General features: G+C 52.7%; 1 protein-coding gene across 1 annotated transcript; it reads left to right on the top strand.

Annotated features, from left to right (window-relative positions):
• Nucleotides 1-4,432: 4,432 nt before the first annotated feature.
• Nucleotides 4,433-15,123, top strand: PLPP7 (phospholipid phosphatase 7 (inactive)). Its single transcript, XM_026049380.1, has 2 exons — nucleotides 4,433-4,886; nucleotides 14,292-15,123. Exons 1-2 carry the CDS (start codon nucleotides 4,433-4,435, stop codon nucleotides 14,654-14,656), a joined length of 819 nt encoding a protein of 272 aa, XP_025905165.1. The 3' UTR covers nucleotides 14,657-15,123.
• Nucleotides 15,124-16,190: the final 1,067 nt, after the last annotated feature.

The raw sequence follows: 16,190 nt of genomic DNA, 5'->3' as shown, positions 1-16,190 counted from the left end.
GCTCCGGCCCCGGCATCACATCGGTACCGGGCTCCGAGGCGGCCCCAAGCCGGGACCAGGCAGCCCCCGCCCGCCGAGGCTGCTCCGATTGCCCCGGCAGCAGCGGCAGGTCCCGCTCTGCCTCCCTCCTCCTCCTCCTCCTCCTCCTCTCAGTGCCATCCCTCCCCCCCGTATTTCTCTTTTAAACTGCAGCTGTTGGAGCTAAACCTCCTCTGCGAAAAAAAAAAAAAAAAAAAAAAGGCAGCATTTCCTCCCACATATCCGTGAATTGTGGGTATTGTAGTTTTTTTAGAACTAAACCCATTTTTTTTTTTTTCTTCCTTTAAACGCAATGTGTTTTGTCTTTGGTTTGCGAATTGAGATTGTTCCCTCCTGGCTGGGGCTCTGTTGATGCATCCCCTAAAGGGATGTTCTCCTTGCTCACAAAACCCCATAGTCCAAGGCTGGGTGGTGATTCAAGCAATGGGAAGCACAAAGCTCGACAGGGTGGCCCCGGTGCTGGGGAGGAGCGGGACTAGATAGACCTTGAGTGCATCTGCAGCAGCGATGGGCTGCGGAGAAGCTGTAAACTTCTACTGCAACCACGTTTGCTAGGAGTGCAACCAGCTGTCCCGAGAGGCCATCAGCTGGCCCAGGATCTGCTCTCAAGGCATCTCAGCATGTTATGAGCTGCAGGTGATGGTGGTTTTTTTGGTAACAGCACCCCTCAACTGCTCAGCCTTTCTAGCACAAGATGTCCTGTCCCTGGCTGGGACCTCGTGTTGTTCTGGCAGCTTTGTCTCCTGCTTCCCTCCTCATCTTACTGTATCCTGGAGCAGGAAGAGCCTCCGCACTGGCGAGATGGTGAGTTTGGCTTCCTCTCTTTGCCTGCTTTAGCACTCCTGGAGCAGCACTGGGAATCCCAGGTGTTCGAGCACTGGGAAGACTTCCTTGGCCAGCAAGCTGGTGGCAGCGAGGACCCAGGACAAAGGGGTGACAAGGGGCAGAGAGCAGCAGCAGCAGTAACTCCTCTCCCATCCCAACTAGGCTTTGCATTCTCTATGCTCTTCTCTCAGCAGCAATGATCTTCCAGGCTCAGTGCTGATGCTGCCCTGGGCATTTTGCAGCCATCCTCCTAGAGCCTGTGGGGCTGCCGAGTTCAACCACCTAGGCAGAGACATCGTCTCTGCATGGGAGATTTTGGAGCAAATCAAGCAGCAGGGGTGGGGAGGGCCTGCTATATTGCCGTATTATTGTACTACACAGAAAATCTCCAAGTTTAGCCTAAATGTTTATCTGCTTCGAAATATCACAAGGTTTCTGTGAGGGCCTATTTACTGTTACTTGTCCTGCAAGAGATATCAAAACTCTAAATGTACTTGAGTTCCAAACAAGCAAATTACTATACGGCAGTACCAAAAAGATAGAAATGAGCATCCCCAAATGAAAATAAAAAAATCCAGTTGCTTCAGCAGCCTCCAGAAGGTGCTGAAATGCTGACATTTCCAAGACTCTTTCGCGCTTTTCAAACAAGCTTGTCACAGTTTCCCAGAGCATCCTGAATTTTGTGAAATGGGATGCTATGAGAGTCTGGTTTTGCTGAAACTTCAGCTAGGCCTTGCTTGAACCTGGCTCTCCATGCTGCTCTGGTCAGCTAGGAAATTGTATGAACTTATTGGAATTAAATTTGCTTTTCCTCTGGAGTTTGGACCTGCCATAGCACTGTTTTGGGTGGTTAAAGCATCAGCAAATTGCAGCCTGCAAGGGGCTGTGTTAGGCTGTGCACAGGGTGGGATTGCTGGAGTTTGGCTTTTGCGGCCAGATGGGATAAGTGGCTATCAACACTATCTGCAGATGCTGCACATGCCGATGGGCCTGACTAGCATCGCTGCCCATCTACTGTGAATATTGCCCAAATATCCCTTTTTGCTCCTAGAAAAAAAAAAAAAAAAAAAGAACTCATGGCAGCTTGCAAGCTCCTTGCTTGCAGCGCTGGCTGCCGTTCCTCTGCACCCTGGAGGCCGGGCCGAGCCGGTGTCGGGGCGAGGGGACGTGGCGGGTGTCCCTGCACGCGGGGCGGGCGCTGGCAGCTCTGCGGGCGCCGCGGCAGCTCTGCGGGCAGCGCTGGCGCGGAGCCCCGGCGCGCGGGCCCGGCCACTGCAGCGGCTCGCGCACACGCGCAGCGTGGAGCGCGCCGGGATCGCTCCGGCTGGGAGTTCTCCAAGGTGCTAAAATAACCTCTGTACGGATCGAGTTGCAGGCCCAAAATAACCCGGGCGGCTGGGCCCAGCCCGGCCACCAGCCTTTCTGCGCGGGGATTATTTTTAAACCCGCGATCTTTGCTCGCTTAGCGAGCCCGGCACATCTCTGCAGAGCCTGCGGCGTCTCTTCCCCCCACGCCAGCATCAGCACAGCGCTCCGTGCGCCGGCATTCCCAGAGCAGCACCGGGAGCGCTTCCCTCCGGAGCCCGACATCTGCAGCTCGCATTGGCGGCTCCCGCCTGCCTGTCTGCAGCAGCCCCGCGCGGCCGCCTCGCCTCCCCTGCTCGCCAATGGCACAGCAAATTGCTCTGCTCTGCAATTCCACTCGAGACACGGCAGCGAGGGCTCCCTGCGCTTGCTTCTCCACCTCCTTCCCCCGTCGCTTGTGCATTAGGCTCCTGCGTGGAGGCTGCAGAAGCTGCACACGGAAGGCCCAGATATTCCCCCGTACCTGGGAATGGCAGTGGCAGGGATGACAGGCGGCAGATTAAATTAGCTCCTCGCTCTTTCAAGGTATTTTTTCCTCAGTGAGAGCGCTGCGGGGACGTGCTCGGTGACAGCTCCGTGCCCCTCCACACAGCAGGAGCCACGAGCCTTTCTATTTTTGCAGGGTTTTGGTTACCGCTGCTCGAACCTTCTGCACACAGAGGTTTTGCTGTCGCTGGGCAGGGAAAAGTCGGCTCTAGTAAAGCTGGAGATGACACTGGTCATCTCGCCGGCCACTGTCCCGGCAGCTGAGGTTTCCCATGTGCCCTGGCCTGCAGCATGGGATAAAAGCATTGGATAAAGGCATAGGATAACCCCCACATACAAGGGTGCTGACTTTTCCCATAGCAGGAGAATGCAGCTGTCTTGACAGTGATCAAATGCAATGCAGCAGCATCCCTGTGTCCATATGTGTGTCCGGGCTGCCTCCACCCCGAACAGGAATTTGCTGCCTGAGCTGAAAGGAGTCACGAATCAGGGGACAACTAAGGAAGGATGTAGGACTGGGGCAGAGCTGCTCTTCCCCTAGCTAGGATATCATCGCAGCGTGGTCATAGATTCTCGGAGGATGTGATTCAAGAATAAGCTGACGCATGTTATTTTCCTTTGATTCATAGTGGAAGAAAACAGGAGTAAAACCGAGGAGTCAAGGCTCCTTAGTATTTCCGAGGCTAATTTGCTCAGCTAAGTGTGGGACAAATCTGTCAGGAGAAGTTTGTCGGCAAGAGAGGCACAGAGCGGACACCCAGCGCAGCTAGGGCATTTTGAGAGCTTTTGATAAAAATTGCCAAGAAGGGGAAGAATTAGCCTAGCCAAGAATCACATTTCATTTAGCACATGAGCTCTCCTCTGCATTCTGCACAGGACTTTTAAAGGAATGTAGGTGCCTGGTTCCTAATGCGGGGACAGGGGGATGGGAACTCATTAGCAGAGCAGCCTCTCTTTTAATCGAGAGGAAGATGCCGCTTCTCCTTGGGCTCGGATATGGGGTTAGCACCGGGGATGCTGTGAAGGGACCCCGAAGGGCAGGAGGGCTGGGGCTGAGGTTGAAGATAGGGACACCATGGAGAGGACAGTACAACTGAGGTGCCCCATCGGGGCATAAGATGCTGCAAAACGATAAAACTAGGGGATGCTCTCGGGCTCTGTTCCCCCCATGCGAAGCCCCCAGGGAGGCCCTGTCCCTGGGGATTTTAAAGCCAGGCTGGACACGGTGCCCTGCAGGCCACATGGGTCCATCACAGGGATGCGCAGGGACTGCTCCCTCCCCCGGCTCCGATGCTCACACAATAAAATATGAATTATGCTGCCAGGAAACTACATCTCCCAGTCTCCCTTGCAACCCCAGGGAATAAGCAATTGGAAGATTTAAATAGACCAGGCCAGAAGCAACCAACCTTTGGCACGGAGCATTTCCCTCCTCTTCTTCCAGTCTATTGGCTGCCTAACCTTTCTGCCTGGCACTGGAGTGGCTGCCAAGCCTGGCATTAATTCTCCTCCTAAGCTCTCTAGGCCCACGAAGTAAACAGCCATGTGCATTCCTCACTCTATATTTAACAGCCGCGGACGGTGCCGGGGGCAAGCGCGCCGGCGGGGAACCCTTGTGGCTTCCCAAATCCGCGGCCCTTGAGGGCGGGAGCCGGGGAGGCCGCGCGCAGCCACGCGAGGCCTGTGGGGAGCGGCTGCCGCGGAGCGAGCGGCCGCCATGCCGGCATCCCAGGGGCGCGCCCGGGCCAGGGAAAGGAGCAACGTCCTCAACAGGGCCGAGTTCCTCTCGCTCAACCAGCCCTTGAAAGGCAACCAGGAGGGCAGGGGCTCCGCCAGGAAGCCGAGCGGCGGCCAGGCCGGCGCGGCCGGCGCTCCCGGCGGCAATCCCAAGGAGCGGCGGCAGTCGCAGCAGCTGCCCGAGGAGGACTGCATGCAGCTCAACCCGTCCTTCAAGGGAATCGCCTTCAACTCCCTGCTGGCCATCGATATCTGCATGTCCAAGAGGCTCGGCGTGTGCGCCAGTACCGCCTCGTCCTGGGGCGGTGCCCGCTCCATGATCAACCTCCTGGGGATAACGGGCCACGGCATCCCCTGGGTGGCCGGCACGCTCATCTGCCTGGTGAAGAGCAGCACGCTGGCGGGCCAGGAGGTCCTCATGAACCTGCTCTTAGGTGAGTGGCCGCCGCGGCCGCGCGAGCGCCGCCAGCCTTGCGAGCGTCCCTCCCGTGGCTATTCCCGGCCGCGGGAATAGGTCCAGCAAGCTGGACCTGCTGCGGAGTGACCTTTGGGGATGGTCGGGAGTGACCTTTGGCTGCAGTTGGCCACAGTGGCTGGTTATGGTGGGTCCCGAGCCTCATAGGTGAGGGATGTGGTAAAGAACTGAGAGGGATGGAGGAATCTGGGTCCGGAGTCCTGAAGGTGAGGGATGTGGCAAAGAGCTAGGAGGGATGGAGGAATCCTAGTACTGTCACCTCCATGGGATAGGGACTGGTCCCTGGTCCCCCTGGCCTACACAGGACACAGCTATGGACACCAAGAAGGTGCCTGGGACATGTGGGCAACTCTGCAGCAACGTCTTTTGCTGAGTTTATGGTTATCTGCTCTGGGAGCTTGGCCAGGTGGTGAAAGTGGGAAGATTTTAATGCAGAGTTTGTGCTTGCAAGGTGAACCGGGACCTGAAGATACCCTTGGGGAAAGAAAAAAGAAAAGAAGTGTATATATGTACATATATATACTACCTTTCTACCCTGTTGAACAGGCAAGAGCTCTTCTCAGTAACCGCGTAATGGAGTCCTGTCTCCTTCCCTGCTGCTGCCCAGTCTTGCATTTTTCTTCCCCTGAGGACCTTTCTTGCTGCTGTCCTCATTTCTTTGTGCTAATTTGACTCAGAGGCCTAAAGACGGGATCTGATCTCTCTGATAGTCTTTTTTTGTTGTTGTTGTGTTTCCTTTATTTTTTTTTTTTTTTTTTTTTTTTTTTTTTTTTTTTTTTTTTTTTTTTTTTTTTTTTTTTTTTTTTTTTTTTTTTTTTTTTTTTTTTTTTTTTTTTTTTGCGGTGGTCAATATTCTTGTTTCTGGAGGCTAGGACATATTAAAGGAGTTGTTTCCATTGGGCTCATCCCAGCAGTATGTCCATCTAGGGACCAGGCTGAGCTCTAGATGGGACTTGCCTTAGAGCTAGGCCTCATTCCACCCTTGGCCATGCGTGTTGGAGGACCTTGCTCTTCTCTCTCCTCTTCCCTTGGCTTCTCATTATCCCCAACATTCGTTATTCCCTTGGATCCTCATTATCACCTCTTGCTTGATGATTAATTTTAGCTCACTTGGCTGTGGTCAGCCTTCAAGCTTCACCCCCTCCCAAAACAGCAACCAGAGTAACAACTTGGGCTTGGTGAGAACATTAGGTTTGGGACTTTCCTTCTCAGCAAGCCTTTTGTGGGGGACATAGAGGTTCTTTATTTCCTACAGACACTCAGGAAAGGGTTGACCTGTGTGCAGGAACTGGCTTTAATGGGATATGAGCTCTGCAGCACGGCCCCAAGTATTTTGTTTTCAGAAGTTCATCCTTCGGCGAAGGCGAGGATTGCACTGAACTGGCTTTAAAAGCACAGCTCAAGCTGCCTTTTCTCCCCTCTGCCTTTGAGAGAGACTGTCCTCATGCTGAGACACCCAGTAAAGGGAGGCCGTAGCGTGGAATAAGCAGGAATAGCACTGGGATGATGCAGAGCGCTCTGACGTCAGTAGGAGCTCTTACATTGACTCCTCAGAGCGCTGGGTCAAACTCTCACTGAGAAAAGAAGCTCCATTTGAAAGGGCATGAGGATGAAATAGTAGAGGTCTAACACCAACCAGCACTGTTTCCAGATGTCTTTTGACCCTGAGATCTTTTGACAGTTCAGGAGTCTAAAATATGGTCTTTCTGTCTGCAAAGTGTTTGAGATCCCGTAAAAAGCGAGTGCCACTTTTGGCTTGAAAACAGACAATTTTTCTCACTCTTTGGTTGCCACATGGACAGTACAAGTCCAAAGCCACCTCTGAGTTGCACTGAAACTTTGAATATCATGTGGTCATTGGGAGAACTCAGCATTGCAGCTGCTAGCTCCTTTGGAAGAGTGGTACCTGCACCTCTAGGTCTCCCAAGCTCAAATGTGGTGCCCTTGACCACCTCTGGGAACTTCTGAACTTTCAATCCTTGCACACTGCTCCCTTTTCCCCACCTGCCAAAAATGGTTAAATTCACAAATGACTAGTTCATAGTGGGATTAGACAGCTCAGTGGATATGGTGGTCTCTAAGGGGAAGTCACTTTGGCCTCCAAGAAGACAACAGTGACTGGTGGGACTCCCCAAGGTCTCCTGAGCTTCCTCTGTGTGTCTTCTGTCACCCTGCAGAATGGGATCCCTGCAGGGATGTGTGGGGCTGACTTGGATGCTTTATATCAAAGTATCCACTTCTGTAGTACCTGTGATGCTCATGGTCAAAAGAGTTTGGCTTGAGAGTGTGGGGTGACAGATCTCATGTGACTTGTGGCCTCTGAGTGAGGCCACAAAAAGAGCCCGACCTGGCTGCTGAGTCTGCTGTGTCTGGCATCCTTGGTCTCTCCTCTTGCCATTATTTTCCTGTGATTCAAATACAGCAAAATGTCACGTAAAGCCCTTGTGTCTATGGAAGGGAACATCTCTGGTGTTTCCTTGGTCTTGTGGGAGGATGGAAGCGAGGTTGTCTACCATAGCCTGTCTTTACCTCCCTTGGCTTTCCTCCCTTCCCCCTGCTTGCTCAGAGTTCAATACATCAAGCAGAATTTCTGATGCAGTCTCTGGGCAAGGAGCCAGCCCATCGCAAAGCGCTTGCTTGGGGTTTGCAGTGGAGCTTTCCAAGGCAAGGAGACAAGAGGCAGCTGAAATGGGCCTGAGAACCTGGCAGGAGCTCCACTGCAGATGGAAGGGGGACACTTGCTCTTGAGGAGCTCTTGGTAAGAAAGATCTGTGCCAAAACATATGGGGGCACCTCGGGTGAGGGGTTCTGACCTCTTCCCGGGGACACTCCATCCGTCCCAATTACAAATGTTGACTAGCGTCCCCCAGCAATGTTTTCCCTCCACGTTTGTCATCTGTGATGGAATTTATTGATTCTCCTCGTCATAATCTTTTCCGGCAAATGCCAAACAGCCAGAGAAGCTCGGTCGCAGACTGTTATTGAAAAGAGGGAAGAAATCGGATATCTGTGCCTACTATAAAAATCCCGCTGCCAGGATGCTTTCAGGAAGACTGTCTCAGTGTAGCCAATTCTGGCTGCTAGAAAGTCATGAAGAAAACCTGCGCTCTGCCAAATCAGAAAAAGTCATAGCCCAAGAAACCCCTCAATTTAAGTTCGTTTGATTTGCCTTCTGGTGTTGCAACTTTTAGGAACATTCAAGCTTTTCTCTGCAATTACAAGGATTTCATAAAAAAGAGACAAGGTGCTTGGAAAATCATCTGAACCTTGCAAATGGGCTTTCGGGGAAAAACAAATGTTATGGAACTTGCAATAAAGTGACCAGAGGTGCTCCAGAGAGCAGGCCCACTAAATCTTGAGGTAAGCAGTGTCCTGGGTTCTGGTTCCGATCCATCTGGTGGGGATGTGGATCCAAATTTAGTGATTCATTGACTGCAAAGCCAGCAAAGAACATTTGGATCATTGATCTCACCCATGGCAAAATACAAGCTGTAGCACATCTCATAATTTATTCCTGTTCCATTTGCTAAGGGAAAAGACCCAAACATCCAATCTGATATAAAATTTCAAGTGACAGTGATGCTGTCAGAACCGTTTCTAAATTACTGCAGTGGTGGGTATCTTCTCAGCTGCCTTGCTTTTAGTTTGCATTTTCCCTTCCTTCCATTGCCTCTCCATACTTTCAGCTAAAGGGCATCTTTATTCAGTATATTTTCTACCTCTCAGTATTTTGCTTAGTGATCGAGTCACCTCTTCAGCTTGCATTTCTTAAGCTAAGCAGATTGATCCCGTTAGACTAGTGGTCTTTCCAGGTCCAGGCACTTTCTTAGCGTGATGGGCATTGAATACGTTCATCTATCCAAAGTGGTAGCTTTGCTGCAGTCCCCCCGCTGTGTCTAGAGCCAAATCCCTGACGCAGGAAGCGTTTGCTTAGTTAGCTGCAGTCCAGCTGCCTGAATTTGCTGTCGTAGAGTATCTGCCTGGCTAATGTTGGTGCATAAAGTGTACGGGTTGTGCTTGGTTTGCAATGCAGGACATTAAAGGTCCAGCCTTGGCCGTAGCATCCCGGAAGGTGATAAGTGTGGGTGTTGAAGCTAGAAGAGAAAGGCACTGGCTTCTCCTCTGCGTGCTGCAGGGACGCTGGAGAACCACAGAGCTGCAGATCGCTCTGTTGTGTCCAGCCCTTGCCGCACCGAGTCCTTGTCCTCGTCCTCATCCATTACCAGCTGCCTCTGCATCCAGTGCCTGACTAGTCGGTTAGTTCTGTGGTGCTGTCACTACGCATTTATCACCGTCTTGCAAAGCAGTGCTGAGGGGTGTGGGTGCATCACAGAGCTGTGGCAGGTCGCGTGGCACCAGAGGAGGGAAGGAGGGGACACCAGGGTCCCTTCCCCACTCCCGAAGCTGGGTGAGAAGTCATTTTTTTGCTCTCTCCAGCCTTTTCTCTGAATACAGCCCCAGCTTTAGCGTGCTAGGCAAGCAAGCCATGATATTCTGAGGTACATTTCTCTGCAGATGTGTGAATTTATACTGGCACACGCGTGCATGTATGCATGTATACATATAGGGCCAAGATTCCATCATCTCATGGCAGCCTCCAAGCAAGACTAGACTGGCAGGAAAGTGGCAAGCTGGGGAAGAGAGAGAAAGGTCCTCACAAGGTCACATAAGACCTCGTGGCCCCTTTTCTAACAGTGACATGGAGCTACTTCATGTGTACTGGGATACGTTTTCTTGGTGTGGGGAGAATTCAGAGAGTATTACCCGTTGCTATTAAAGGTCACTGAGTAGATTAAATGCCCAGGCAGTAGAGACAAGCTCCTCGTGTTGAGCCTCAGGGCTCCGCAGCCCGGACCCAGCAGAGAGGACGGAGAGCTCCTCTGGCAGATGGAGCAGTCCGTATGCAGCAGAGCTTGCTAAGCCGAGAGCCCCAGAGATGGTTTGGGGCCAGATGTATCTATTTTTTTTTCCCTTTTGTTTTCCCACTGCGAGACTGGAGATTTTCTGAGCTAAACAGGGCAGATAATGTTGCAGCAGGGAAGGAAAGGACAGCGTGGGAGCTGGCTGCCTGCACGGATGTTCCCGGCCTTGCTGCCATTCCCAGACCTCTCCCCATCCCCTCTTAGCAAAGCTCAGCATGTGGAGCCTCACCCTATCTGTTCTCCCCATCCAGCGTCAGCAGCCACCACGGGCATCTTGGCAACTTTGAGCACATCTGCTCATCAGCAAGGTGAAAATTAAATAGAATAATCCGGCGTGATGACCCATGGTAGGTGCTGAGCACAGAGTCCCACTCCCTGCACCCAGCAGGGCGCTGGTCCAGCCTGGCATTGATTATTCCCCTGCATCGCCTCAGGCTGCAAAGAAACCTCTTGCCCTCGTGTGCGGATACTGCAGCTAAAGCCCCTGCTCCTTTGGTGGGTGCTGTCCTCAGCCCCCATCTCCTCACGGCCGATGAGCTTGGGCATCTCAGCACCGCAAGCAGAGGCCGGCCCCGCCGTCTTCCCTGCGCCCTCCCTCCCTGCCCTGCTTTCCTTACAGCAAATGCAAGCTGTGCTGCTCGTTGCAGGGCAGACGTGCGCGTCTGCAGTGTCCCTTCGCGTGGAGGGCAGCCAGGAAGAGGCTGGGACCCGTTTGGAGGTGCCTGGAGCAGGCACAGGGAATATTTCCAGCGAGCTGCGTAGGTCTTTATTGCTGCTCGGATCAGCTGCCTTCGTGCAGGTGAGTCTAGGAGCCCGGCTCCTGGCTGGTTGGTTGGTGCTAAGGACGGAGTGAGCCCTGTGTCCATCAATTTGCCGTCCTTGGGGAAAGAGCACGAGGCTTAAAATCACCCCCTGTGCAGAGCCAGCAGGCAAAAAGATCCAGAGCCTGCAAGCAGAGTGAAAGAGAAAAGAAATGTGAGCATTGTTAAATGGGAAGAAGGGGAATAAACAAGGGAAATGAGTCATGCTTGTGTCTGTCACTCCAGGAGCAGCTTCCCATTGCCCCCGGTCTGGAGCTCAAAAGCAGCAATCGCTGTTGCACTGATGCAGAGCCCGCCCTGCCAGCCAAGCTCTGGCCTGGAGGGAAATACTTCCACGTGGATGAGTGTGTTTGCATCTAATGCACCTTGGCAGGAGCAGGAGGTGGGAAGGAGGACGGTGCAGTTGTAGGCACTGAGATGAGCAGTAGGAGCAGTCAGACCTGGGCTCTAGTCTGGTCCAGGCTGGGGCCAGGCTTGGCCAGGCTGGTACAGATGGTGCTGGGAGGCAGGATGGGGAGCAACGGGGATCCTGAGAGTTTTCCTTCTTCCTTGCAGTTTTCCTTGCACCTTCCTTGCAATATTCCCTTGCTCTTTTCTCCCTGGCCAGGAGCAGGGAGCCCTCCAGCTGTGGCCTCCATCAAGAGGGTGCTGACATGGGCTGCCAGGGAGCCAAGAGGGTGCCAAGGGCTCATCCATCCAGTGCCAGCATAGAGTGCGTTAGTGCCTGTTGCAACGTGTGATTCACAACAGTTATTCCATGTGTGTTTTTTCTTTAATGTGTTGCATTATGCTGATTCCCGCCATATTCCTCCCTTTCCGTGACCACTTCTCCCAGCGCCCTTCGCACCCAAACCCTTTCCCCACTGCTCATTCAGCTGAAAAATAACCTCCCCCCAAGCTCTGCGGTGGCTCATTCCTTGGTTCTAAAGTGTCTTGTGCCCTCCGTGCCTTTTGCCACTCCTTACACCTGATCTTGCCACATTTTGAGAAGAAAATGAAGTGCAGGAACTCGCTTGCAGAGGAGCAGAGCCCCCCCAGCTGCTGCCAGCGCTGCCGCAGAGGGTGAGGCGGCTGTGGAAACCTCTACCTCTGTTATGTGAACTAACCAAAACCACAAACAGCTCAGGCCTGATGTCTGTAGGAGGTTACGCTGGGGAAGTTCCTTGCAGAAGCTGTAGGATGCTCCACATAGGTGAAATCTGCACAGATCCGCGTGTGTCTAGGTTCCATTGAAGGCTGGCCGCAGTGGGATGTGTCTTCTCCAGGGGTCGTGCAGGCTGCAGCAGTGCAGGACCCTGCTCAGATGATGCTCCTGCTGCAGCAGGGGCAGGAGTTAGTGCCAGGCTTGTCTCTGCGCTGACGTGACTCCCGCGCAGGTGCTGGTGGAGCTGGGTGGGCCCAGGACTCGTTGCAGGGAGGTGAAGTTCCCCATCGCTCCCTCTCCAGCATGGCCAGGGGCTCTGCTGGGGCCTGCTCCGCATCCGGAGCTCGCGGGGCTGGCTCCGCAGGGCTGCTTGGCTCCTCCGAGCGCTCCCACGTGCCTGAAGCCACGTGCATCATGCGGAGACAGATGAGGCCGAAGGCTTTTCTGGCCTCTCCCTCTGCTGCCTCCCTGCCCTCCTCTCCCCGCTGCCAGCCCTGCACCCAGGGCATCCTCCAGCTGCGGGTGCGATGCCTTGTTCATGCAGGGGTCCCAGCTGGGCTCTGCGCCGGCCCCCGGAGATGCCGTGTGGCTCTGGCTGCAGCCAGAGCGATGCTCACCGGGACACGTCCCTTGCAGTCCCAAATCCATGCACAGGGACAGCCATCCCTCCTCGGGCTCCAGGAAGGTCCCTCAGGGGAGATCAGCTTTTCAGAAGTCCCTTAGAAAAGGTTTGGCTTTCGGCTCGGTTGGGTGGCAGCAACGCTGCAAGTTTGCCCTTGTGCCCTGCCCGGGGAGGATTCGCCTCTCTGCTCTCAAGCCTTAATGGGCTCCCAACATTTAGCGGTGGGAGCAAAGCACGTAATTGTTTTCCTTTCCTTATTAATAGAAATAAAATGTCTGCCCAGGGGGCTTGCTTTCCGCTCGCTTGCTGTGCGCCTGATGCCAGATGTTGGCTATTTACAATGCCAAGGTGATCTCTGATGCTAAAATTGTCACAGGCACACGAGCCTTGCTCTTTGGTTTTGTGTTTTCAGGGAGCTTTAGATGTTCAAGTTCCCTTCTGCACTTGGAGGCTTTTGCACAAGAAATGGGAAAGGTCGTTTTCCCTAATGGCCAGCTCAGGGGGAAAATTCTGGATCTTTTCTTTTCAGGAAAAAAAGAGCAAAAGGAGCAATGGCAGAAACCTAATCCCTTCCACAGGGATGCCCGAATATGCCCAGCTGAGGAGGGAGCATTTTGTTTGCACAGAGTTGAAACAGCAGAGGGATAAAAAAAAAAAAAGAATAGCCGAAGTCCAAGTGAGTATGTAGGTCAGGGAATTGCAAGGGAAGAGGAGCCGGGCGCTGAGTGACGGCACCATTTGCATCTATTTCTGCAGGACGGGCCGTTTGCTGACGCTGTCGGCGCTGCGGCGGTGCCGTGGGCTGGTGCATCCTGGCACGGCTGCAGCACAGGGCGCTGGCTGGAGCATGGGCAGCCTGAGCTCTTGCACCAATAAGTTGTTCGGGGAGGGCAAGTGACAGGAAAAACACCCAACCGGGGATTTTTTTTCCTTCTTTTAACGTCAAATTAACCCCCAGTCTTAACGCTGTCATGCCTCTGGATCTCGGAATGGGGACAAATGTGGCTGTCTCCTCTCTGTGCGCCATCTGACAAAAATTAAGTCTAGCGGTTGTGCAGGTCGGTTTTATTCGTCTTCTCAATGAAAGGCTCGTGGAAACTGCTCTGTGGTGTCCCCCCATGGGGACACCTCTGTGTGTGCCCGCTGTGTCCATCCGGCTGCCCTCACATCACCTTTGACCAAAAAATATATGTATATTTAAGTGTAAGAATGCCAGGGAGTAGAATTGATGGTGTCTGTTGGCTGGGGTGATGAGGGGTGGGATGGAGAGGAGGCTGATAAAGCTTCTACTTTCTGGTAAAGCCACTGCTTCTGGTTTCACCTCCGAAGCAGTTCAGGAAGAGAGGCTGAAACCTGCAGCTCAAGGGATGCTCCTTCTCCTGCCACATGTCTGTGGTTGCTCAGGCTGGGATGTCGGGAGCCCACAGCCACGTCTGCTCAGGAAAGCGGGGCTGCTGTGGGGATTTGCAAAGTGCAGCTGGGGACAAGGCCATGGAGAAGCGAGAAGTGGCTAGAAACGAGGGTGAGAACTGTCTTGGTGCTCTCCATGGCTTCTGCAAAGGGAGAGGGGAAGAGAGGAGGACGCCTGGAAGGACATCACCCACCCTCTGCTTCTCTACACCAAGGTGCTGTTAGTAATGTAGACAGCTGTTTCTTAATTGTGTGAGGGTTAATTAGCATTTGTGTGCTGATTAGAGGATGATAAGGGCTGAGTTCAACGGAACTGTGCTCATGTGATTAGCATTGAACTCAAGGCTTCGGTTAAAGACAGTGACAACCTTCCTATGTCCTGCCTTCAAAACTGCCCTTTGCTCCTCTCTCTGACCTCCTCCCTTCTTTGTCCCTTGCCTTGTAGCCCTGCTGCTGGACATCATCATCGTGGCCGGCCTGCAGAAGCTGGCCAAGAGGAAGGGCCCGTTCGACGTGAGCCCGGGCTTGTTGGACTACCTGACCATGGACACGTACGCCTTTCCAGCGGGACACGCCAGCCGAGCGGCCATGCTCTCCAAGTTCTTCCTCAACCACCTGGTCTTGGCCATCCCCCTGCGCATCCTGCTGGTCCTTTGGGCCTTCTGCGTGGGCTTTTCCCGCGTCATGATCGGACGGCACCACATCACGGATGTCCTGTCTGGCTTTGTTTTTGGCTACCTACAGTTCAGGCTGGTGGAGTTGATATGGATGTCTTCCAACACGTGTCAGATGTTGATATCAATCTGGTGAACACAGGGGACTCGATGCCATTCAACTGGAAACTAGCAGATACTTTAAGAGTCTCCCTCCTAGTATTTTTTACGTGTTGTCTGTTGGAAAGAAGTGTAAAATCCACGAGTAATTGCGTTTTTTAATGTTGCTTCCCTGCCTGAAAGAAAAAAATATGTTACTTGCAATTGATTGGGTTTTAGTAATCAAGGGCCACAGCTGTGTTTTGGCCGTATTCTCAAGTAAATTGAGCTTCAGAGATGCAAGAAATGAGCTACATGCCTGCCTTGTTTGGGTGGCTCGTAACTGCACCTTGGTGTGTCCTCCCAGGGGGCTGCACCTGAGATCTTCCCGAGAAGACATTTGTTAACTTCTTTGAGGCTGAAGGATTTTGGCCACTCTGCTTTTCTTATTGTAAGCCCAGAGTTTGTGCCCAGAGTCTGGGCACTGCCGGCATTTCATAGATAATAAATAATCCTAAAATTGCTGCCCTGTTTGGTTCTTCCCCTGACCTTGAGGGGTTTTCCAATGGAAACCCAAGCGGTTGTAGTGTTTAGTGGATGGCTGGATGATGGTCCTGCAGGGACCAGAACTGCACTGACCCTCAAGAGAAGGCACAAATAACAGTTGAGTAAAGCTTCTGGATTCAGGTTCACCTTGGAGCACGTGTTGCAGTTTTATTGGTGTTTAGGGGGTGGATGTGTTCACTTAAATTGTTTGCTTTAGAAGGGTGAATTTAGGACTTAGGTGGCATGTTGAACTTGGCCTTTCATCGGCTGTTCAAAGTCATGCTCTGTGCAGGTGCATCTGGGGTTTTTGTCTGGTAGAAGGACAACTGCAAGTTCTTCTTTTCATCCTAGTAGGGGGTCACTCTATAGACTCTGAATAGTATATATAGTGCTGAATCATGGCAATTTTGCAGGGCAGCTCTAGACAGAGTACACGGAGTCTTTTCCTACATCTTCGGGACCACAATTTTGTATTTATGCCAAATGATGCTCTAGATGGCAATTTCCAAGGTAAGTCTCTTCTCGCATCGACTGCTTTCCGGTACTGACAGCAAGTTGTTGGTGAGCAGGAGAGGTGGCAGGGAGCCAGGATTAGCTCCAGCCCTGTCCCTGCTTGCTCGTCTGTGACCTTGTTACTGAGCAAACTACTGAACGCTTCTGTGTCTGGCCCTTGTGAAATGAGGAAGGCTCCTTTGACCTTCCTGGCCCGCAAGGCTAAGCAATTGAGGTTTGCAAACTGGTTTGAGATTGCTAGATGTGGAGTGCAGCACACAGACTGTTGCTCTGTTTTAGCCAGACTATCACCTTGAATCCTGGCTGCTTGTTTTCTGCATAATGACCATTAGATAACGAAGCATATGGCCCACATCCCATCTTTTGCACAGAGCCCTTGCAGTCTGGTGTGGTTTCCCTGCCTCTAGGAGACAGTCCTGATGTTTGGTGCATGAGGGACACTACCAGATTCAGCCCCTTCCCTGGCTGGATGCTCTTTCACATGTTCCAAAGGATCCTACCATTCCAGTCCTCCTGTTTGTCCCAAACTGAGC

The sequence above is a fragment of the Nothoprocta perdicaria genome, unplaced genomic scaffold (assembly GCF_003342845.1).
Source record: "Nothoprocta perdicaria isolate Ctin4 unplaced genomic scaffold, notPer1 scaffold_6, whole genome shotgun sequence".
NCBI classification, from domain to species: domain Eukaryota; kingdom Metazoa; phylum Chordata; class Aves; order Tinamiformes; family Tinamidae; genus Nothoprocta; species Nothoprocta perdicaria.
The sequence above is the reverse complement of the archived record's forward strand: the minus strand, read 5'-3'. Positions and strand labels throughout refer to the sequence as shown.